Raw genomic sequence first — 25,648 nt, forward strand, 5'->3', positions numbered from 1 at the left:
TTTCGAAAACTTTTATTTATTTATTTCTTTTAACTATTTTATTAGCCCCTCATACGGGTTTGAAAGGTCCCATAAACTGAAATACAATTGTATTGTAGTCTATGAGAGTTTTGCTGTGTTACTATTGAGGTTGGTCATAGACCAGCCTCAATAGTAATATTACTGTTGCAGGCCTTTGAAGCTTTCTGGATGCCAAAGCAACAGGATGGTTCTAGCATGGTGCGGGAGCCTGCCTGCACCCGGAAAGTTACAGGGCCACACCACACCACACACTATGCAATCATAGTGAACTCTGTCCGCGGGCATTAGCTATGGGTCTCCGCTGTGTTATAGCGGAAACCAGGTAGCTATTGCGACTGCATTGCAGCAGAGCGGCCACCATCTTTAAAGACTTGGCAACTGTGGTACTATTACGGCGGATGTTGGGAAGGGGTTAATCTGACACACATTTATCAGACATTTATGGTTTATCTGTGGTATATACAGTATCCGAAATACGCAAAAAAAAAAAAAAAAAAAAAAAAGCATGTGTTCTTTAAAACCCTCTTCCACTCTGGATTTGTATACCCCTATATATCCCTCATAGTATGTGGAGGATAGGTTCAGGAAGAAGTTGGCTAATCTGAGTACAGAGTGACGTGATGTCAGATCCTTTATGACACTATGATTTCAATGGAAACCAACACAATTATTTTGAAACACAGTTGTACCCAGAGTTTCGCCACCACTTATTTTAGTTGATGATATTTATACTATGAGTCATGTTCCGGTTGGCAAGAAAAATATAGTTTGTGGGACTGATTCCAGAGACAGACAGTGCTCAGAGGCGAAATAGAAGTTCCTGGACCACAATGTATATGTAATCTATGTAATGGGTGTCAAGAGGTATGTTTGGTTTTGTGTTTACAACTGGTTTCCCCTTTGTAACCTTGGTTGTGGTCCATGAGTTCCCCATGTCTGGTAAACCTCTATTACTTCTTATTAGAGATGAGCGAACACTGTTCGGATCAGCCGTTCCGAACAGCACGCTCCCATAGAAATGGTGTACGTGCCAGGTGCTATCATTCATTTCTATGGGAGCGTGCTGTTCGGAACGGCTGATCCGAACAGTGTTCGCTCATCTCTACTTCTTATTCCTTTCTTTTCTCATTGGGCTGTTTCTGGTCTTGCCATCTAGGTACAATGTACTAAAACTAAGGAAATGAATTTAGAGATGAGCGAGTACTATTCGAAACTTCCGTTTCGAATAGCACGCACCCATAGGAATGAATGAACGCAGCCAGCACGCAGGGGGTTAAGCGGCCGGCCGCCGGCAAAGTCAGCGTGCCGGCCGCTTCCATTCATTCCTATGGGTGCGTGCTATTCGAAATGATCACAACAATATGGATTAATATAAAAAGTGATTTGATTTACTTACCTGCAGTCATGGAGCAGGGTGAGTCTGCCTGACCTTATAAGAGGCAAACCTGCAGCAGCTCTAGTGTTTTATAGACTGCAGAGGATTATGGGAAATGTCTATGATATAAAAGAACTCAATTAGCAAGCTGGATTGTTTTTTTGTTTTGTTTGTTGCCTTGTTGCGGGGGATAACATAAAACCTGTGGGACTGCAGCGGCCTGAGATGTAAGGATTCTGTTGTAGTATGGATATTTTCTGATGAATTCATTGTTTTGTTAAAATTGGATTTCCTCAAATAAACTCCTTTTGGATTTCTTTTCAACAATCAAGGTTGGATTAGTTTTTTAGAGAATCCCCCGAGGTTCTAGGTCCTGGTAGCGATGGAGCCGGACACCCTTTCTTTCGTGTTGAAATCCCTTGTCCCTCGACTGTCCTTCAGCCTCTGTACACACTAGACGGGCAGGATTTACTGAAGTTACCATATACATTACATGCTTATATAGGGTGGGCCATAAGTATGGATACACTTAGATAAAAGGGAAGTGGTTGCTGATATTACCTTACTGTTTGTACATGCGAGGGGGGAGATGGTTGAGGTGGGGTGACACCCATGGCGGCCATCTGCAAAGCTGCCATTTTGGATTCAACTTTACTTTTTTCAATGGGAAGAGGGTCATGTGACACATCAAACACATGGAGAATTTCACAAGAAAAACAATGGTGTGCTCATTTTTAAGGTAGCTTTATTCATTATCCGTTGTTTCAGGTGTCCTACATCCTGGATCTTCACGGAGTACACCATAGCCTTCAAATGGCCCCAGAGATAAAAGTCCAAGGGAGTGAGACCTAGTCATACCTATGGCCCACCCTGTACATCTTAGCATTGGGAGCTCTGACGGCAGATGTGTTAGAATTACTAGGGTATGTTCACATAGCAGAATTTGCCTCGGATTTGGAGACTCACTGCTGATTAGACTCATTCCTCTGGGCCTAATCAGCAGCGGAAAGCCGCCACAGAATGTCGGTGTCCTGCATCAGCATCCAATCATGGCCAACTGCGGGTGAGAATGCCGGTGGCGGAAAATGAAGAGGAATTCCTTTTTCATATTCCACCATGTAAACATACCCCAAAGAGGCTCCGTTCCCTTAATCTCATGTACCAGAATTGAAATCTGTACCACATTTATGGTATACTTCATGCCAGTGGGTTATAGTAAAAAGGAGTTTGCCATCCTGGTCTACTTTGAACCTTGTCCTGTTCCTCCTACTTGTAAGAAGTGATTTTCCTGGTAGCACTTAAAGGTGAGATCTAGGAAGCCATTGCAGCTCAGTTCCCATTAAATCAGTGGGAGCTGAGTTGCCGTGAAGGCGGATGACGCTACACAGTGTACAGAGCTTCATGAGCAACGGCAGCGGTTCCATACAGCTGAACAGTCCAAGGGCTGGCTGTCGGCCCCTACTGATCAGGTATTTAAAGTCTATCCTGAGGGATTTTAACCATGGACAATCCCTTTAACTGCCGATGTAAACTATGTATACTGAGACAGACAGTGGGCTATGGTAGCACTGACGGTGGGAGGGGTGAATGCAGTGCTCAGCGCCAGCCATTATATAGAAAAAGTATATACTGGTCTTTGAGAGTCTGTACAAGAAATGAGACAAAAGAACACAATGTAACACTAAGTAACACAATCTAATACTATGTAACACAATCTAACACTATGTAACACTAAGTAACACAATCTAACACTATGTAAAAAATAAATAAAAAGGAAGGAAAAAAATGAGACAAAAGTGACTAATAGTTTAGGCTTTATTGCACAGATTTACATGAGATCACAGACAATCAAAACAATCTTATCTAAAGTATACACCATGCAGTATCTCACACCTTCTGCCTGTACTGACCACAGTCATATGGACAGGAAGACAGTAATATACTTTCCTTTGTAACAGACTCAAGTAATAAGATTTTACCCTGCTAATAATCGATACCTCCGACCTCAATGACATCGGCGGTTCTACTCATGCATGTCTCATGTAACGTTTCGCTAATGTCTGACCCCATCGTACAGTGTAATGCTCAGCTACTCTAATCCTAGTTCATTATGTACTGTCCAGCACCATCTTACCAGGAATCTCATGACTTTATTTACATCACTGAGAACAGAGACACTCATAAGGTATTGTGGAATATGGCGACCTGGGGCAATTATTGTAGGACAGATATGGGTTATGTGCAAAGTAAACAAGCATTTCACACACAGATATTACCAAATAACTAATCCCTGTGGTAAGTGTTGTCACATCACATTGAGGTCCGGTGCTTGCATATAGTTCCTCCAGTGCTCGTGACCACTACTTCTTATGGTAACACAAGACATAAGGGTGGTGTGATCTACAGGTCATGGAGGACCTCGAGCACTACAGATATGGACCAGGCTTGTGTCTCACAGCTGAAGGGACAGTACTGACCGTTCTCATTGGTTAATTCCGGAAGACCTTTCCAGGAAGATCTGGAGAAGAGAAATACTCAACATTACAAGTCTGGAACGCAAATTATGAAGCATCAAATGTTCTGAAGGGGTAAAGCAGATTCCTCTGGAGGTGGCTCATCTGCTTGGAGAACATAAGGATTGGGCATGGTGTAACCCAACTGCCTGATCCTTCTGTTCCCCAACATCTGCTATCATAGAAAGGATAGGATACCCTATACATATTAGATGGGTGACTGTTCCTATTGAATTCTATTGTTCAATATTAATCTGAAGTGTAAGGCTCAATATAAGACAAATAAAACATAATATACATCAATATGAATTAAGTAAAATGGCTTCAAGTTGGTATTACCTTTTACTGTTCCTTTTCCTTATGATCTATATGGGCACATAGGCATTACAGAGTAGGCCCACTGATCAACACCCCGCTCTATGAACCACACAGCCACCAAGTATCAGGAACTCCTGCTCCAAGAGAATCAGTTCACACAGAGGTTGTAGAGTCTAATGCCTGGTTCACATCTGCGTTCAGGATTCCATTCGGTGAGTCGGCTTGGGGGCCCCCAAATGGAAACCTATAAGCATAGAAACCTATACACATAGAAAATACGCAGACCCATAGCCTATAATGGGGTCTGTGTGGTATCCGCACAAAACATGTGGAGAGAAAAGTCCTGCTTGCAGGACTTTTCTCTCCGCATGTTTCATGCAGAAACCACACGGAACCCATTATAGTCTATGGGGTCCACATGTTTTCCCAAGTCACCGCTTTTCTATGCGTATAGGTTTCCATTTGGAGGGTCCCCAAGCCGAATCCCGAATGCAGATGTGAACCGGGCCTAAGAAGCCAGATTTTATTGTTACCTAGGCAAACTTTTGTGGGATACATTTTTGTTCAATTTGACTTCTAGAAAGCTTTGATGCCAGGAGTCAAGATTATATTCTTTGTATAGGAAAGGTCCTTTGTTTAGCCAAGAACAGTGTAGGAAGAGGCAAGTTCTGGTAAAGGGATAAAATCTGCGCCACGCACTTAGAGAGAGTGTGAAAAGTGACCATTTTCCTTTATATTTCAAACTCCTAAGAAGGTACATGGTGGAGCAGATTTATTATACCTTGTACATCAGAGAACTAGAAAAAAGTTGCAATTTTTTTGCACAGACCGTGGGGTTTTTTTGTGCAAAAACAGAGGGACTTTTCAATTTCTTTGTCATTTTCCCGAAAAGGAGGTATGGTGAGGGCATGCAGGGTTGGGGTCATCGGCCAGATTTACCATCATGTATGTATGAGATCTGGCGTAAATGATGGGGAGAAGCTATGAGCTGGTGTACATTTCCCCCCAAAGCACAGCCCGGTGGAGGGTGTACCTCGTTTATGAGGACTGGTGTAAGTAACGTCAGTCTTCATAAACCTGTCCAGCGTCCTGTACTCTAGGAATACAAACCATCTCCAAATGAATCTTTATACGATAAAGAAGGAAGTAAAAGCCGACCCAGAGATAAGTATCGCTAATATAGCGGCAGAAATATTTCATCATACGCATTTTCTCACCTCTCCAGATGTGTGTAGTGACGAGACAATACATTCTTCACTAATACCACTGTTTTCTGGTAGGTTTCCTGATCTATCTTTTTGGCAAAGTGCAACTTGGCTCGCAGGAAATACCCAATGGGCCAGAGCCATTCCTGGAAAGCAAAGCAGACTTTCTGTAAAGATCTGGCACAACACAGGCAGAGATTTATAGATGAAAAATATCAAAAAACAGAATCAGAAGCCTCCTTACCGGTCCTTGGTGGTAGTTAAAACCTTTAGAAACATTATAGTTATCATTATCCAGAGCATTGTCATACACTCCGCAGTAAACCATGTCACTAAAAAAGGCAAAGAGAATAGTGAGCGAGTCTTCACAAAGACAATGTTAGGGCTTACGTTACTGTACGTCAGCTTCACAAATAGGTATTAGCAAAAGTAAGACATAAGGTGTAGGCACAAGGGAGAACCATAGAGGTACAGCGAGCTGTAAGGTGACACTGCTGCAAAATACTATGAAGATATCAGTTATCAGATACTAGTTGAGCTGCTGTACAGTGCCCGAAATCTGTATATTGCACAGCACTTATACTGTGTGTACTGTAGTTATCTTTCTATCTGTAAATTCTCTCATCCAAAAAAAGAAAGCTGTGCCTCTAGTGCCATCTAATAGTAGCTACTAGCTGCTTATAAGTCAATGTCCGACCCTTGTCCTTGTGGAACTTATAGAGCGTTACAAGAGATGGTGCTGGAGCCACATAATACTTCTTTGGGTTGTTTTATTACAGGGTAGCACTTTTGGATTATAAGACCTTGGGGGAGATTTTTTCTGTAAAAAAAAGTCGCAAACCTTGGATTGCAATTGGTATTTTTGTGCAACCCACAGCACTTTCCTGAAAAGTTAGGGCTTGTTCACACGGGGCAAGAGGGGGCGGATTTTGGCACTGAATCCACATAATCCGCCCCCTCACAATAGAGGTCTATGTAAACCGCTAGCGTTCTTTTTTCCGTAAGCGGTATGTTCCCGCTAGCAGAAAAAAGAAGCAAGCTGCCCTTTCTTCAGGCGGATTCCGCAGCTGATTCAGCCGCAGCGTCCACCTCACAACAGCACCCTCCGGACTAGGCCCATTAATTTGGGCCTGCTCCGGAGCGGGAAGCCGTGACTCTTGGAAGCTGTGATAGTCGTGGCAGGCGCATTTTGGCCTTATTCTGACGCAGCTTCCTGCCTCAGAATCAGGATCAAAATACGCCATACTGTGCCCCGTGTGAACGGGGCCTTATTATCTTCCTTATGCCTACTTGGCAATCTTCATTCTCCTATAGCTTTTCAAGGAGATATAGAGGCCACCCCCAGACCCATATCATTGTACCTATGTTATACATGAGTCCTATATGCAAATAGCAGGTTGATAAATAAAGTAGTTTTATGGACACCATTCATTTTTTGTTTAAGAGTCCAGTGGGCGGTCCTTAGTTCCTGAATGCTATCTCTATATGCACGGTCATACAGCTGGCTATCATTTCCTGAGTAAAACCCGACACTGGACTTCCAAACATAGAAAGATCAGGGACTTCAATGACTGGATACAAGTTACACCACAAAACTATATTCAAGTCAATCATATCATTTCCTCCTGCTCTATAACATGCTGCCCACACATCACATCAGTTTCCCTATAAAATAAGCAAAAAGCCGTCCTAAAAGCTGGGGCAAACGTGAATTTTCTGAGGTCACATATCGTGCCGTCTTTGAAAAGAGGTGTGATATGGGTGTAACAGGGTGAGCCTGGATATAGACTTCTCATGTGACTGGTTCGTGATAGACAGAATTGGGTCCCACCTGCAATAAGACCGAGTGCGGAGTTTGTTACTCTGCTGTAAGGACAGGGGATCCCCTAAATGACGTATTAAAGGCTGACATGGCTTTACACGTAATACATATAACTGTGCAGTTACCTTATAACGGTGCCGAGAAGTCAGGATAAATGAGGACTAGTAAATCTGACTCCATTGGTTCGTATATAACAATCACCCAAGGGAATACGGACAAGGACGGTAATAATGACATCTAAGCCTGTAACTACCATCTGCTCACAGGTGATACAGAGATGTATGGGGAGGTGTTCTCACAGATGGCCTTGCTATAATATTTAATTATATTTGTGTTTTAAGGAATTACCAAAATTAAATTAGGATTAAAAAGGGGTAAATAACAACGTGTGAGGCACCTTCGTATGGGACTAATCTGCTTGGTTTCCCCTAACAACCAATCGTAATGAATTGCTTAATTTACACAGCAAAAATAAATCACCATTGTAATTGTTACTAAGGGCAAGAAGGCCATGTTGTCAGACAGACAGTATGGACTCATCAGACCCATTGGGGTAGACCCCTAAATGTATACATATCAGTCTTATGATCCCTTGTACCACGTTTTCTGACATACAAATAAAAATGGTAAAAGTGTCAGTAAACTGCAGCAGGTTCAGGTTGATTCTCTTCCGAGCCCAAGACAGACTCAACATGGCGAGTTCCCTGGATTATTTTCTTTTCAGGTTCCTCGGTCTGTCATGGTAATTGCTGACTGTGACTGCGTGAAGATGCCCCGGATTTTTCATGGGCAGGAACAAAACCAGTATGACTTCAGAATAGAGATGAGCGAACACTGTTGGGATCAGCCGATCCGAACAGCACGCACCCACAGAAATGAATGGAAGCACCTGTGACGCTGACTTTGCTGGCGGCCGGCCGGCGTCACAGGTGTTTCCATTCATTTCTATGGGTGCGTGCTGTTCGGATTGGCTGATCCCAACAGTGTTCGCTCATCTCTACTTCAAAAGTAGAGTCAGTGTGACCACTGGGGCAACAGCCGGTACAATACGTTTAACTTTTGCAAAGGTTTTTTTTTTTATTTAAATTCTGAATTTTGTTTTCTTCCAAAATATGATCTACCGTACTTACTCTGGGTCCAGGGTTTTCATTCCCAAAGGTCCCATTAATTTCTTCTCTACAACTTCAAGAGCTTTCCATGCTTTGGAAACCGTGAAGAGCTCTGGAGCCTGAAACAGGAATCAATAAGACCATTAATACACAATGTAGTAAGTGATATACCGGGTAATCCTATGGTAATACCATCCCTATGTGTGACTACTGGACAACACTAGGATTAGTTCTTCAATATGTGACGACACTGAAGCTTACAACCAGCAGCTTCTCCTCTTAGTAAAGGTGGGGATTTTAGGTTAGAAGACTAAATGTTACTTCCCTCTAAATTTTAGTCCCCACTGTATACAACCTGACATGATGTCTATGGAGGGGTAGCGGCACAGAAAACTGATGGCCCTTGTGCAAAAATAGTTATGGGCCCCTTGTATTCCAATATCTCAGTATACAGCACCGCTTATGTTTCTCTAAATTCACCAGAAATGAGTCATGAAAATAAGAAAATAATGAGAAAATAAGTCATGGAATTCAATAGCTTAGACATTTGCCTACATTATAATAGACAGTAGAAAGCTGGTGTTAAAGTGTAGGGGGCCCCTTGATCTACTGGGTCCCTGGACAGCGGTACAGGTTGCACCAACGGTACAGGTGTAGCAGAGTCAACGTCCACTAGTGTGACCCGCTTGTGATATTACATTATGCTACAAGGCATTTACATTGCAAGGCCCATCCGTCAATTCATATGAATTGCCTGGCAGCACTGCCTTCTTCTTCCCTCTCTTACAGTGATATAAATCAGTGGTGGCACAGTGGAGGAATAATACATGATAGCAAGACCGCTGCTCCTAACAGTAGTAGTGGCCCTGCTATGCTTTATACCTGTACTGTGATACAGTACAGGGATAATAATCACATTGGTGGTCAGCGTGGGAAAAAATTCATTGCAGACCTGCCCACTATTGGTGACCAAAGCCATGCTATAATTTGGGCATTTTGCCATTTGAATTTACTGCCAAATCACATGTTCTGACGCTAAATTCAGATGGGCCAATCACTGTAAAGCCGTTGGTCGCTGTTGTCCACCCTTGTGCCTATGCCAGTTGCCTTCTGCCATGGTGATCTTGTATCTATGGTGGATCATCACAATACACAGCAGTGATTGTGCCATAGGTTGTCACTGGTGATAGGAAACAGAGCTGAATTAAATAGTTAAGTCCTTTGCACAGTTGTTCGTGTTATAAGGCTTATTTGCTGGCAATTTATTAAAGTCATACTAACTAGCCATGCCAACAATATCTGATATGTGGTGGTCTGATCAATGGAAACCCCACTGATCCTGAGTACAAAGGGGCTACAATGTAATTTCTCAACGATGCCTAGCTGAGAATGGCCACCTACAGAGAAGAGCTACTGAAAGTGATTCTAAAGGGTCAGATATTGTTTCCACAATTAATAAATATATAATCAGTATTATTGGTGGAAGCAGATCCTTTAGAATCCTGAAAGTATGTGAATCAAATAAATACGTTCATTTACTCACCACCACCATGGCAATAGGGAAGTTTGGCCGGAGCTGGTAATCACACCAGGGACTCGATGCTCCATAGCTATCTTTATAAATACCGCGCTTGTGGACCAGGTCTGGACGTTGTTCATTAGGATCAGACGGGTCCTCGGAGACGTAGAAGTATCTTTCAAAGTGGTTCTGTATGTGCTGATTCCACTCACGGAAGGTTAACAATACATCTTTCCCTGAAACAGGAATAAATATCGTATGATTATCATGACATGGCTTGTGTAAGATCTAGTGAAGTGTAGCAATCCTCCAAGTTAATATCTGAAGTTTCTCACCTTCCCTCCGGACTGTGACTCCTTTGTATGGATATACTTTCTTCTCATTCAAGTCACCTAGCCAGCGTACGGTTGATTTACTGAGGCCGACAATTTCTACAGCAGAGCCGTCTCTGAATAGGAAATTACGAAGTGAGACATCGCCATCTAGTGTCACAATATAAACAGTACAGCCTAAAGTCTTTATGGCAGAGGTGGTGCTGAGTGCTATTTACAGGCGAGTACGGGTGCACTGGCTGTGCCAGTCCTAATTTGTATACCTATTAGAGGATGCCATGTAAGAAGTTTGTGTAACATTTAATTGTACTATATATGAACAGATAAACTGGGGTAGACCCCTACCACTGTCCAGCTGAGTTAGACGATATGGGATATTACATGAGAAGAGCCTGCCAGTGAGCTCTTCTACTGGATCCACAAGAGTCATTATAATGAATAAGATTCTGTAAATAAGACAGCAGATTAGCACCTTGGTGTGGCTGGGATTCCTTTATTTCGGGCTCTTTCACTTTCCCCCATTTTGTCCATCCATGTTCCACAGTTTAGTCGGTTTCCTCCATACACAAAGCCGGTCACTGGGTCAACCCCAGCAATGATGTTAAACCCTAAAGAGTGGAAAAAGACATTAGATGTATACAAACTTTGCTCCGCTCCGTTATGTATTAGTTTGTGGTATTCACAGATCTTACCTTCGTCTCTCATGTTTCTGTCAATTTGGGGTCCTGCATTTCTTTCTCTGAAGTTTATACCCTGTGCGTGGCGCTGCAGGGCTTCTTGGATAACCTCATACAGGGGCTGCTCCTGAGTTTCAAAAAAAAACCACCAAAAAAAAATCATTGGACATGAAATAATATAGATGTAAATAAAGTCTAGCAGTGCGCTTTCAGTATGTGACTGCAACATAAAGTTTCGTATGAGACCTGCCAAACACCAAGGGGTTAAATGCTTTGAATATTCAATGCGTTTAACCCCTTGGTGTTTGGCCGATTACACACATTCCTATGCCGGCGAGGTATTCGATCGAATACTACTCGCTCAACACTACAAAGTATACTTATATGCACATGTTTTTATGTTAGCAACAATTGTGTTTTTTGTAAGTTTTTGGCTTCCGATCTTGCTTTTAGGACACTTCTTGCTCAGGGGTATGCCTATCTGCGTACGGATTACATTGATACTTGAGCACATTGGGGGCTTCTAGAAGAAAACAGTTTTCGTTGACCATATCAGCCAATCACAGCAAGGCTTTCATTTTTCAAGGGTAGAATACGAAATGAAAAAGTTGAATTGTGTCTGACAGCTCATGTATCTGCTCCATTATTTGTTGTAGCTGAAGGTGTAGAACCCTTCCAACTATGCTTTATTGAATGGATGTATTCTGAGGACCTATTGTACCTTACATTAGGAAATCCTGCTTACTGGAAGACAACAATGCCTCCTCTGTTTCTCCTCAAATAAATGAAACTGTAGTAAAAAATGACTTCTTTAGTAAAGGTGTTGGGTGGAATTGTCCCGCTCTATGAGAGTATTGTTCATCAGTGCATGGTATGTCTCATTGGCCTGTCCAAAGACCAGGAAATGAAACCACTCAGCTTATGAATACAACTATAGAACATACAAATGACTTTCTTTAAGGCGACATGCACACATGTATGTGTAGCCAGGCCATGATTAAACAGCAAATAGTTGACATCCGTGTTCCCCCCGTGCCTTCACAGCCCCATTCACTGATGTCAGTGAGCATGCAGGTAATATAAAATGTTGCCACATTTACGGGTCCCGGCATAAAAAAAACCCTAAAAAAGTCAAATGGTGTATGATTCCAGGAGGGTATACATATACAATACAATACAAAAATGCGTACCACTTGTCCCGCAGGCAAAGCCGAAGAATCATCTTTAGGGTACATCCTGGAGACTGGACACTTTAGTATTGCTATGCCATTAGGTACAATGTTGCAGTAATCTTGTATACATTGCAGCCACCACCACACGGCATCTCGGCAGTTATATCTGGCATAGGTGCCTTGCCCAAGAAGGTTGGGGATCAGCCCATGTCTCAGAGTGCCAGCGAATGCAAGAATAATGTTCCTGAAGACACAAGAGGTTCATTTACCAATGGGATCCAATACAATGGGGCTGTATGAGATAAAAACCTGGAACAAAATTGCTACTTATGACGTTGCAGCAGTGGAAGATATGTAGAAATTAGAGATGAGCGAACACTAAAATGTTCGAGGTTCGAAATTCGATTCGAACAGCCGCTCACTGTTCGAGTGTTCGAATGGGTTTCGAACCCCATTATAGTCTATGGGGAACATAAACTCGTTAAGGGGGAAACCCAAATTCGTGTCTGGAGGGTCACCAAGTCCACTATGACACCCCAGGAAATGATACCAACACCCTGGAATGACACTGGGACAGCAGGGGAAGCATGTCTGGGGGCATAAAAGTCACTTTATTTCATGGAAATCCCTGTCAGTTTGCGATTTTCGCAAGCTAACTTTTCCCCATAGAAATGCATTGGCCAGTGCTGATTGGCCAGAGTACGGAACTCGACCAATCAGCGCTGGCTCTGCTGGAGGAGGCGGAGTCTAAGATAGCTCCACACCAGTCTCCATTCAGGTCCGACCTTAGACTCCGCCTCCTCCGGCAGAGCCAGCGCTGATTGGCCGAAGGCTGGCCAATGCATTCCTATGCGAATGCAGACTTAGCAGTGCTGAGTCAGTTTTGCTCAACTACACATCTGATGCACACTCGGCACTGCTACATCAGATGTAGCAATCTGATGTAGCAGAGCCGAGGGTGCACTAGAACCCCTGTGCAAACTCAGTTCACGCTAATAGAATGCATTGGCCAGCGCTGATTGGCCAATGCATTCTATTAGCCCGATGAAGTAGAGCTGAATGTGTGTGCTAAGCACACACATTCAGCACTGCTTCATCAAGCCAATACAATGCATTAGCCAGTGCTGATTGGCCAGAGTACGGAATTCGGCCAATCAGCGCTGGCCAATGCATTCTATTAGCCCGATGAAGTAGAGCTGAATGTGTGTGCTAAGCACACACATTCAGCACTGCTTCATCAAGCCAATACAATGCATTAGCCAGTGCTGATTGGCCAGAGTACGGAATTCGGCCAATCAGCGCTGGCTCTGCTGGAGGAGGCGGAGTCTAAGGTCGCTCCACACCAGTCTCCATTCAGGTCCGACCTTAGACTCCGCCTCCTCCGGCAGAGCCAGCGCTGATTGGCCGAAGGCTGGCCAATGCATTCCTATGCGAATGCAGACTTAGCAGTGCTGAGTCAGTTTTGCTCAACTACACATCTGATGCACACTCGGCACTGCTACATCAGATGTAGCAATCTGATGTAGCAGAGCCGAGGGTGCACTAGAACCCCTGTGCAAACTCAGTTCACGCTAATAGAATGCATTGGCCAGCGCTGATTGGCCAATGCATTCTATTAGCCCGATGAAGTAGAGCTGAATGTGTGTGCTAAGCACACACATTCAGCACTGCTTCATCAAGCCAATACAATGCATTAGCCAGTGCTGATTGGCCAGAGTACGGAATTCGGCCAATCAGCGCTGGCCAATGCATTCTATTAGCCCGATGAAGTAGAGCTGAATGTGTGTGCTAAGCACACACATTCAGCACTGCTTCATCAAGCCAATACAATGCATTAGCCAGTGCTGATTGGCCAGAGTACGGAATTCGGCCAATCAGCGCTGGCTCTGCTGGAGGAGGCGGAGTCTAAGGTCGCTCCACACCAGTCTCCATTCAGGTCCGACCTTAGACTCCGCCTCCTCCGGCAGAGCCAGCGCTGATTGGCCGAAGGCTGGCCAATGCATTCCTATGCGAATGCAGACTTAGCAGTGCTGAGTCAGTTTTGCTCAACTACACATCTGATGCACACTCGGCACTGCTACATCAGATGTAGCAATCTGATGTAGCAGAGCCGAGGGTGCACTAGAACCCCTGTGCAAACTCAGTTCACGCTAATAGAATGCATTGGCCAGCGCTGATTGGCCAATGCATTCTATTAGCCCGATGAAGTAGAGCTGAATGTGTGTGCTAAGCACACACATTCAGCACTGCTTCATCAAGCCAATACAATGCATTAGCCAGTGCTGATTGGCCAGAGTACGGAATTCGGCCAATCAGCGCTGGCCAATGCATTCTATTAGCCCGATGAAGTAGAGCTGAATGTGTGTGCTAAGCACACACATTCAGCTCTACTTCATCGGGCTAATAGAATGCATTGGCCAGCGCTGATTGGCCAGAGTACGGAACTCGACCAATCAGCGCTGGCTCTGCTGGAGGAGGCGGAGTCTAAGGTCGGACCTGAATGGAGACTGGTGTGGAGCGATCTTAGACTCCGCCTCCTCCAGCAGAGCCAGCGCTGATTGGCCGAATTCCGTACTCTGGCCAATCAGCACTGGCTAATGCATTGTATTGGCGTGATTAAGCAGTGCTGAATGTGTGTGCTTAGCACACACATTCAGCTCTACTTCATCGGGCTAATAGAATGCATTGGCCAGCGCTGATTGGCCGAATTCCGTACTCTGGCCAATCAGTGCTGGCCAATGCATTCTATTAGCTTGATGAAGCAGAGTGTGCACAAGGGTTCAAGCGCACCCTCGGCTCTGATGTAGGAGAGCCGAGGGTGCACTTGAACCCTTGTGCACCCTCAGCTCTGCTACATCAGAGCCGAGGGTGCGCTTGAACCCTTGTGCACACTCTGCTTCATCAAGCTAATAGAATGCATTGGCCAGCGCTGATTGGCCAATGTATTCTATTAGCCTGATGAAGTAGAGCTGAATGTGTGTGCTAAGCACACACATTCAGCTCTACTTCATCGGGCTAATAGAATGCATTGGCCAGCGCTGATTGGCCAGAGTACGGAACTCGACCAATCAGCGCTGGCTCTGCTGGAGGAGGCGGAGTCTAAGATCGCTCCACACCAGTCTCCATTCAGGTCCGACCTTAGACTCCGCCTCCTCCAGCAGAGCCAGCGCTGATTGGCCGAATTCCGTACTCTGGCCAATCAGCACTGGCTAATGCATTGTATTGGCTTGATGAAGCAGTGCTGAATGTGTGTGCTTAGCACACACATTCAGCTCTACTTCATCGGGCTAATAGAATGCATTGGCCAATCAGCGCTGGCCAATGCATTCTATTAGCGTGAACTGAGTTTGCACAGGGGTTCTAGTGCACCCTCGGCTCTGCTACATCAGATTGCTACATCTGATGTAGCAGTGCCGAGTGTGCATCAGATGTGTAGTTGAGCAAAACTGACTCAGCACTGCTAAGTATGCATTCGCATAGGAATGCATTGGCCAGCCTTCGGCCAATCAGCGCTGGCTCTGCCGGAGGAGGCGGAGTCTAAGGTCGGACCTGAATGGAGACTGGTGTGGAGCGACCTTAGACTCCGCCTCCTCCAGCAGAGCCAGCGCTGATTGGCCGAATTCCGTACTCTGGCCAATCAGCACTGGCTAATGCATTGTATTGGCTTGATGAAGCAGTGCTGAATGTGTGTGCTTAGCACACACATTCAGCTCTACTTCATCGGGCTAATAGAATGCATTGGCCAATCAGCGCTGGCCAATGCATTCTATTAGCGTGAACTGAGTTTGCACAGGGGTTCTAGTGCACCCTCGGCTCTGCTACATCAGATTGCTACATCTGATGTAGCAGTGCCGAGTGTGCATCAGATGTGTAGTTGAGCAAAACTGACTCAGCACTGCTAAGTCTCTGCATTCGCATAGGAATGCATTGGCCAGCCTTCGGCCAATCAGCGCTGGCTCTGCCGGAGGAGGCGGAGTCTAAGGTCGGACCTGAATGGAGACTGGTGTGGAGCGATCTTAGACTCCGCCTCCTCCAGCAGAGCCAGCGCTGATTGGTCGAGTTCCGTACTCTGGCCAATCAGCGCTGGCCAATGCATTCTATTAGCCCGATGAAGTAGAGCTGAATGTGTGTGCTTAGCACACACATTCAGCTCTACTTCATCAGGCTAATAGAATACATTGGCCAATCAGCGCTGGCCAATGCATTCTATTAGCTTGATGAAGCAGAGTGTGCACAAGGGTTCAAGCGCACCCTCGGCTCTGATGTAGCAGAGCTGAGGGTGCACAAGGGTTCAAGTGCACCCTCGGCTCTCCTACATCAGAGCCGAGGGTGCGCTTGAACCCTTGTGCAGCCTCGGCTCTGCTACATCAGAGCCGAGGGTGCGCTTGAACCCTTGTGCACACTCTGCTTCATCAAGCTAATAGAATGCATTGGCCAGCACTGATTGGCCAGAGTACGGAATTCGGCCAATCAGCGCTGGCCAATGCATCCCTATGGGAAAAAGTTTATCTCACAAAAATCACAATTACACACCCGATAGAGCCCCAAAAAGTTATTTTTAATAACATTCCCCCCTAAATAAAGGTTATCCCTAGCTATCCCTGCCTGTACAGCTATCCCTGTCTCATAGTCACAAAGTTCACATTCTCATATGACCCGGATTTGAAATCCACTATTCGTCTAAAATGGAGGTCACCTGATTTCGGCAGCCAATGACTTTTTCCAATTTTTTTCAATGCCCCCAGTGTCGTAGTTCCTGTCCCACCTCCCCTGCGCTGTTATTGGTGCAAAAAAGGCGCCAGGGAAGGTGGGAGGGGAATCGAATTTTGGCGCACTTTACCACGTGGTGTTCGATTCGATTCGAACATGGCGAACACCCTGATATCCGATCGAACATGTGTTCGATAGAACACTGTTCGCTCATCTCTAGTAGAAATCTCTTACTAAACTGTTTCTGACCCATCATGTCCAAATCCCATTAGTTCCGATTTCTTATACTGATGACATCCCTGTGACTATGAACTGGTACCATAAGTTCCACCACCCATCAGCTGATCTCTATCGCAATGGCCTAAATGAATCATATAGCAAAAATTGTATAAAGCCTGAAATACAGATTGGTGTAATAAAATATAACAGTAATAAATTATCATCTGCACTTGAAGGTAAGAAAATTAATAGATAAGAAATATTTACGCAAAAAAAAAATTTACGCAAAAAAGTAAACACTAAAACTCACCATATATTCACCATAATCCCCAAGGGTGCACGACCTAGAAGCTTCTGGACTCACGAAGCAAGACTTCAATAGTAAGATGCAAACAGGAAAATAGGTCCGCAGTCCTTTTCGGATATATTTAAAATTTAACTTTTAATTCATGGTTTAAAAAGTACAGATTTCCAGATAGAAGACTTCTATCTGGAAATCTGTACTTTTTAAACCATGAATTAAAAGTTAAATTTTAAATATATCCGAAAAGGACTGCGGACCTATTTTCCTGTTTGCATCTTACTAAGAAAATTAATGGTTTGGCCCAATGGGAGAAAGTGACTGACTTGCCAGTGATACTATATTATGCATGGTGGTTTCCAAAAACATCCAGTGGAAGTGAATGAGACGCTTCAATGAGTCAAAAAACCATGATCCACCCAAAAGGAAATCTACCACTGTCAAAATCACTTTTTAGCCTTTCGCCCGTGTATCTGCTCTTTTGATTGGAGACCAAAGTCAGACTTGCAGGACTTTGTGTCTGTACAAAAAATAAGGATACACAGCGGATTGCCTCATAACCGTTTTTTTAGCATTGAGGTCTATGGAAGGTGGATTACAACAGATAGTCATCAGTTTGTGTCCATTTTGCAATCCTGTTTCCCTCTGTCCATGCTCAGAATGAAGAAGGAAAAAGAAAAAAAAAAAACAGATTGGTCAAAAACGAACACAAACTAAGGCCGGGTTCACACCTGCGCCCGGTCTCCGCTTTAAGGTTTCAGTCTTCTGCCCGAGAAACTGGATAGGAGACGGAAACCGGCAGTCAGTTATCAAACCTATTCATTTGAATGGGTTTGCAAAGTGTCCACCCGTGTGCGTCTTGTGCTCTCCGCGGCGAAACCATTTTTTTTTAACCGAACACAAAGTTGGACAGGCAGGACTTTGTGTCCGGTTAAAAAAAGAAAACGGTTTCGGCGCGGAGACCAGAAGACGCTCACTGGTGGACATTGAATGCCGGGTTTCCGTCTCCTGTCAGCAGAAGACGGAAACCCACAAAGCGTAGACTGGGCGCAGGTGTGAACCCGCCCTAACACAAACAGTCCTTTTTTTTGACTGACACCCATAGACTATCTGTATCTTCTGTGTAACCGTTTGGAATCCTTTCCATACCAAACAGTTTTTTTATTTTTAAACAGTTTGCCAGCGGACGGATACCAGGCGCTATTGTGAACGATGCGTGACTTGTATGATTTTCTTGGCACTAACCGTCCCTACAACAGCATAAAAATGGTAAAGAAAGAGACAGTGGTGGTAGAAATCTTCCTTTACTATTAGGGCTAGTGGCATCCCGTTGCGGCTTTCCACTCCGGATTAGGCCCAAAAGGAATGGGCCTAGTCCGGCTAGTTGTGTTGTGAGGCGGACGCTGCGGCTGAATCAGCCTCGGAATCAGCCTGAAGAAAGGGCAGATCACTTCTTTTTTGCACGAGCGGGAACAAACCACTCGCGGAAAAAGTAAATGACTGGCTCCCATTGATTTCAATGGGAGGTGGCAGGATTTTGATGCGAAATCCGCGTCAAAATCCTGACCATTTTGCCCTGTGTGAACTAGCCCTTAGGGTATTTACAATACCTATTGCATAATAACTGGCCATGATAAAAAACCTGCATTACCCACCTGGCCTCAATGTGCTGTCCAGTGATGATCAACAACCCCCTCAGGGATATAAAAGTGTCTCTGCCCCAGCAGCGGAAAATTCCAGCGGAGAAATGAGGAAGACCTACAGATAAGAGTAAGGAAATGAATAGCATGCCGGACTCAGTAGGGGGAATCAAGCCCTGTCTGCAGTGCAGAATTCTGCTATCAAAAAGTTGCTCCGGCTCTTTGGGGCCATTTGTACAAAAATTTGTAACGTTAATATTTTTACCAAGCTCACTCCAGTCTTGTAGGTGTTGGTGGCTGATGTAAGTTAGAGCTATCAAAGTGCAACTTTTTTCATGTTACGTCATCTTTCCTATTTTATAAAGTTCTTTGAAACTTGATAAGACATGAAAGGTATTGAAAGGTATTGTTCACACAGCAGAATTTCTCTTAGCGGAACTACTGCGCTTCAGGAATTTGAAGCTGAATTTTTTTGCCTGACCAAATTCCATGACAAATTCGGCACCTGCCACATAGAATTTTTTCGCCTCACTTCAATGGCAGTGATCAGGTGGAATCAAGCACGTCGCTTACTTTTTCCACCAGCTGAAAAAAAAATCAGCCTCTGATTCCCAATTAAATTAATGGAGGTTTGTTTTAGGCGGAATTTGAAATCCCCCTGAAATACAGTGCCAATTTCCACAGTGTGCACATGACCTAACACGATCTATCAGTATGACGTGGAGTGTTCCTTTACAGTAATACCTGTCACTTTAGGTGACTTCTCAGGATAAGCTTTCATGTTTATGTGCGTGTGGAGTAAGACAATATTTTGGGCCATTATATTACATTTTTAGCAGTTTCACCCTGCCAGTTCTGTCATTGGCAGTTCTCCTTGAGCTGGTAGGAGTAAACCTGCCGCCATATACTGCATAGAAATATTCTGTAGCATCAGCTTAAGGCCCCGTTCACACAGGGGATGGAATGGCGGATTTTGATCCTGATTCTGACACGGAAAGCCACGTCAGAATAGGGCCAAAATGCACCTGCCACGACTGTCGCGGCTTCCCATTCCAGAGTAGGCCCAAATGAATGGGCCTAGTCCGGAGGGTGCTGCCACGAAGCGGATGCCGTGGTCCGAATCAGCCGTGAAATCCACTTGAAGAAAGGGCAGCTTGCTTCTTTTTTTCGTGAGCAGCAACATGCCACTCACGGAAAAAAGTAAGTTAGCAGTCTACATAGACCGCTATTGTGAGGGGGCAAATTATGACGTGGATTCAGCGCCAAAATCCACCCCCTCTTGCCCCGTGTGAACGGGGCCTAAGCCCTTGTCTCTTAGCTGCTGTTCACTTCTCACCTATCCTCTCTCCATAGACTTCTATAGTCATTTGTAATTTGATAAATGTGACCCACAGTCCATGTGTAGTTGAATACAGCAGAGATTTCAGAGTGAAAGTCAGTTTGCCAGGGAAGTGGGAGGAGAAAATTAATCCCCTATAACAGAAGAAAAATAATCTCTCTTCTATGTCTGAATATAAGTTATTTCTATAGAAATGAGAAGCATATCTGCTATGATACAAGCTCCGAACTTACCAGCTGCTAATGAAGGACAACACTGCTCCTTTTCTTGAGTAATGTTGTTGGTACGGTATGGCACATCGGTTAGAGAAGGTGACAGGACGGGCAGGGTGGGGAATCTTCCAACTCCACACATCTGTATTGAGCCTAGAGCCAAGTGCTTCACCAAGGTAGACCCATTCTGTACAAAACTAAATACACGACCATGTAAAAAAAAAATCCTTAATGGCAGACTTGTTACTTTTACAAGCAGATGCATAATATAGAAATTTTGACCTCAAATAACAAACAAATTTGGCATTTTGCACAGAAAGCTGTCACATCACAATGTTCCTCTATCCTACCATATATTGTTATGTACACAGGGCAGCAGAAATCACCTGACAAAGTTTCTTTTACACACAGATTAAACCCAAACTACAGCTTAGCTGATAAAGATTACTGATCTGAACATCACATACGGGGACATCTGTTTCCACGCTGCATCCAAAAGTGTCGTGTAAGCTCCAACCAATATGGCATCAAAATAGCACGGGATAAGATAACGTGGAATCTGCTTCAGGTAAGAAAACATTGCTGCAAACCATTTGCCCACCTGAAAAATAAAGAAATCTGTATTAATTATTAATGAAATTAATGCAGATAGCACTTAAAGGGAACAGGTCACAAGGTTTGGGGCCAATATCCTTATGCCACTGGGGTTTACAGCCCTTAACCTGGTATTCTTGTCTCCATCTCCAGCCTCATTAATGCAATGTTACAAATATAAGCCTGGGACTCATCCAGTAGTTGGTGAAGTCGACCTCGGTTCATAGCGCATGTGCCAAGAACTGGCAGAAATGTATCCTCGACTCACCCCCGGCACAAAACTCCATAATAAAGCAACAGATAAGAACAAAATCACCAGGTTTGGGGCTTTAAAGGATATTCTGCTGGTTTAGGGACCCCAAACTTGGTGACAGGTTCTCTTTAAAATATATTACTAAATAATAATTACTTATAGTAATATTTAAATTAAAAAAAATAATCAACAAATTATTACAGTCAGTTCAATACACTTGACATTTGTGAGGAATCTTGAACAATGTATTTCCAGGCAAGGAAACACTTGGGCAGGTTCTTAGTACCCTGTATGCAACCACCACTATGGGGCGCTACTTACAGATTAAAGGGATTATCCATGACTTTACTATTGATAACCTATCATCAGCATAGGCCATCAATATTAGATTGGTGTAGACCTGACTTCAGGGCATGGAGCAGATATTTTATTTTTAGTTATGACTTAATCCTTAGGCCCTGTTCGCATGGGACAAGAGGGGGGCGGATTTTGGCGCGGAATCCATGTCATAATCCGCCCCCTCACAATGGTGGTCTATGGAGACCGCTAGAAAAGAGCTGCCCTTTCTTCAGGCGGAATCGCGTTCATTTGGGCCTAATCCGGAGCGGAAAGCCGTGCACTGCACCAGCATCCCGTCGCGGCAGCTGCAATGGAATATGCACACGTGGAATTGCGTGTGAACTAATTAGAGTAATTGTTGGCCACTCATTGAAGAGACTGTAAAACTAATAACCGTCTATATCAATATACTTTATGTGTTGCTTACATCAGCACATGCTCCTCCACGTGCAATGAGGCGATTACTGACATAATCTATCATCCAATCTCCAGACCGCAGATTATCACAAAATGGATGTCCCAGATCATTGTTAGGTCTGATGTCAGCCATGACGGACATTAAACCTAAAAGTGCAAGAAATGGTTCTTAGATACAAAATTTCTTATAAGAAGGTCAAAACAAGGACTATATTTAGAAATCCAATGTTATAGACATAGAGAAAACACAGTAGAGGGTCAACACAGAATATTATTTTACTACTTCAGTTGTATTACAGTCCATTTATTACGGTATTGTATAGCACAACATTATTCACATACATTATAATCCTGGGAAACCTCCTTTGCAGTAGACATGGCATCCTAAGGTTGAGTTCACAAAGAGGAATTGAGAAGCAGTTTTTTTTATATTTTTTGGGCCAAATATGACAAAATATGAATCTATATGCATTATAGTAAAAAAAACATGTACAATGTTCCTCTGACACTGCAATGTAGTGAATGCACAGACAGAATGCCAATAACCTCACCTTGCAGACCGGCGTACTTTAAGGGGGTCCAGTTTGGTATGTTGTAACAGCCACCCCCATCTTCCTGCTCCTCTGTATCACAGCGATAGAGTACTTGGTTAAGGTCAGCCAGGGACAGCTTTGATGCAATGCTAAAGGAGAAAACAGTCATTTATAATAAGAAACAGCCACAATACCATGCAAGTAGTGCTTATGGAGTGTGTACATTAAAACTAGTCATTGTAGGGCCAGGGTCTACTTGTAGACGGGTCTCAGAGATGAAGTAATAAAGTACTATATACAACACCAATGAGACAGATTGTATGCTATCAGTCCCATCTGAAACCTAGCAGATACTGTATTTGTGGAATTTCTATAGCCCTTTACAAGGTTCTGTCATGTTTGAACCAATATATTCTTGGGAGTGTCCTCTGTAGGAAGTCTTACACATAGAAGGATAATAGTTTTCTTGGATTCAGACAGACTCTCTTCATTTGATGTCTATAAGAAGCTTTGAGAAGCTCTACACTACTCTGCTAGATGTTGTGAGTAGCGTTAATCCGGCCATTTTGCTCTGGTATTCTGGGGGGTCTCTCAAATCAGGTAAAAACGTAACATAAGACACATCTGTATAACCAAACAGCTCCAATATAAGAAATGAATCCACACAATCTGCGACCAATACTCACGTTTCAAAGGGAACCTTCAAGATTGGATACTTTTGGTCATCTGTCAGACTTCCAGACCTGAAATGCGGCCTGAACTGGATCAAATGACTGCGCAAGATGCCTACTGATTTCTGAGCATTGGGATCCAGGCTTACCCTGCATCAGATACATATGAGACTTTATAAGTATTAAAATCATTCCATAATTCCAAATGAAATAGAGGAGAAGGAAGACATTTTTTAAATTATTTTGTCTTCATTTTTGTTAGGCTACATAGCGACTTAGGAACCGACCCCCGTTCTGAAACCAAAGCTCTCTGTGTCGTAAGTAAATGGAGTTGCACTGCAACCTAGGAGATGTTGCAAACATGACTTCCAGTTTCTAAAAAATCCAGCAATGTCTGAATCTTTTGTGATTACAAGTCGTGGTAGCAACATCTTCCTAGGTCACAATGTGACTTCATCCACTTACACGAGTGATGGATTCACAGGGCAATGCGGAAGTCTTTGGTCATTGCAGAGCTGATCTGGGTCCCAGCAGCTTTTGTAGTTCACCAGGGCCAAAAAGAACCTGGAGCATGGTGTCTTCCATAGCTGTGTACCCAGTGCCCATTGAGCACCATGTATACAGTAATTGGGAAGGCAGGGACCGTAATATACCATCTCTGCATCCTCTCTGGGTAGTCCGGCTATCACTGACACCTCCAAACTCTGCAATGACTTACCGGTATGTTATTCCAGAGATAAACAGCAACCACCACTATATATATATATATATATATATATATATATATACATACACTCACCGGCCACTTTATTAGGTACACCATGCTAGTAACGGGTTGGACCCCCTTTTGCCTTCAGAACTGCCTCAATTCTTCGTGGCATAGATTCAACAAGGTGCTGGAAGCATTCCTCAGAGATTTTGGTCCATATTGACATGATGGCATCACACAGTTGCCGCAGATTTGTCGGCTGCACATCCATGATGCGAATCTCCCGTTCCACCACATCCCAAAGATGCTCTATTGGATTGAGATCTGGTAACTGTGGAGGCCATTGGAGTACAGTGAACTCATTGTCATGTTCAAGAAACCAGTCTGAGATGATTCCAGCTTTATGACATGGCATTGCATTATCCTGCTGAAAGTAGCCATCAGATGTTGGGTACATTGTGGTCATAAAGGGATGGACATGGTCAGCAACAATACTCAGGTAGGCTTTGGCATTGCAACAATGCTCAATTGGTACCAAGGGGCCCAAAGAGTGCCAAGAAAATATTCCCCACACCATGACACCACCACCACCAGCCTGAACCGTTGATACAAGGCAGGATGGATCCATGCTTTCATGTTGTTGACGCCAAATTCTGACCCTACCATCCGAATGTCGCAGCAGAAATCGAGACTCATCAGACCAGGCAACGTTTTTCCAATCTTCAATTGTCCAATTTCGATGAGCTTGTGCAAATTGTAGCCTCAGTTTCCTGTTCTTAGCTGAAAGGAGTGGCACCCGGTGTGGTCTTCTGCTGCTGTAGCCCATCTGCCTCAAAGTTCGACGTACTGTGCGTTCAGAGATGCTCTTCTGGCTACCTTGGTTGTAACGGGTGGCTATTTGAGTCACTGTTGCCTTTCTCCTTTCTCCTCTGACCTCTGGCATCAACAACGCATTTCCGCCCACAGAACTGCCGCTCACTGGATGTTTTTTCTTTTTCGGACCATTCTCTGTAAACCCTAGAGATGGTTGTGCGTGAAAATCCCAGTAGATCAGCAGTTTCTGAAATACTCAGACCAGCCCTTCTGGCACCAACAACCATGCCACGTTCAAAGGCACTCAAATCACCTTTCTTCCCCATACTGATGCTCGGTTTGAACTGCAGGAGATTGTCTTGACCATGTCTACATGCCTAAATGCACTGAGTTGCCGCCATGTGATTGGCTGATTAGAAATTAAGTGTTAACGAGCAGTTGGACAGGTGTACCTAATAAAGTGGCCGGTGAGTGTGTATATATATATATATATATATATATATATATATATATATATATATATACATATATATATACATATATATATATATATATATATATATATATATATATATATATATATATATATATATATATATATATATGAAGAGCTCAACGGAAAAATGGCCTAAGTCCACATTTTGTCATATTTCAAATTATTACCTAGAAAGCTTCTTTGTACCTCGTTCTATGCATTGGGTTTACAAGGTACCTAGGATTAATGACCTAAGTCCATATATTTCAATGCAGAAGAATTTACATTCAATGGAATACTGGCCTAAGTCCAATACAAACTTACTTACTTCACTCTCGTTGGTCATTTTTTCATTGAAAT

General features: G+C 43.7%; 1 protein-coding gene across 4 annotated transcripts in view; it reads right to left on the reverse strand.

Annotated features, from left to right (window-relative positions):
* Positions 1-3,193: 3,193 nt before the first annotated feature.
* Positions 3,194-25,648, reverse strand: part of AGL (amylo-alpha-1,6-glucosidase and 4-alpha-glucanotransferase) — a 70,756-nt gene continuing 48,301 nt past the window's right edge. For all 4 annotated transcript variants that reach the window (XM_075286632.1, XM_075286634.1, XM_075286631.1 and 1 more), the window contains exons 20-34: positions 23,307-23,441; positions 22,639-22,769; positions 22,098-22,234; positions 20,952-21,085; positions 20,506-20,681; positions 18,949-19,051; positions 12,082-12,307; positions 10,907-11,018; positions 10,687-10,822; positions 10,218-10,330; positions 9,907-10,118; positions 8,385-8,482; positions 5,677-5,764; positions 5,445-5,578; positions 3,194-3,914 (exon numbers count right to left, since the gene is read on the reverse strand). In XM_075286632.1, coding sequence (XP_075142733.1) covers positions 3,797-3,914; positions 5,445-5,578; positions 5,677-5,764; positions 8,385-8,482; positions 9,907-10,118; positions 10,218-10,330; positions 10,687-10,822; positions 10,907-11,018; positions 12,082-12,307; positions 18,949-19,051; positions 20,506-20,681; positions 20,952-21,085; positions 22,098-22,234; positions 22,639-22,769; positions 23,307-23,441 — 2,053 coding nt within the window. In that variant the 3' untranslated portion in view covers positions 3,194-3,796. The remainder of the gene's footprint in view (positions 3,915-5,444; positions 5,579-5,676; positions 5,765-8,384; positions 8,483-9,906; positions 10,119-10,217; positions 10,331-10,686; positions 10,823-10,906; positions 11,019-12,081; positions 12,308-18,948; positions 19,052-20,505; positions 20,682-20,951; positions 21,086-22,097; positions 22,235-22,638; positions 22,770-23,306; positions 23,442-25,648) is intronic.

Source organism: Leptodactylus fuscus, chromosome 9 (genome assembly GCF_031893055.1).
Source record: "Leptodactylus fuscus isolate aLepFus1 chromosome 9, aLepFus1.hap2, whole genome shotgun sequence".
Taxonomy (NCBI): Eukaryota; Metazoa; Chordata; class Amphibia; order Anura; family Leptodactylidae; genus Leptodactylus; species Leptodactylus fuscus.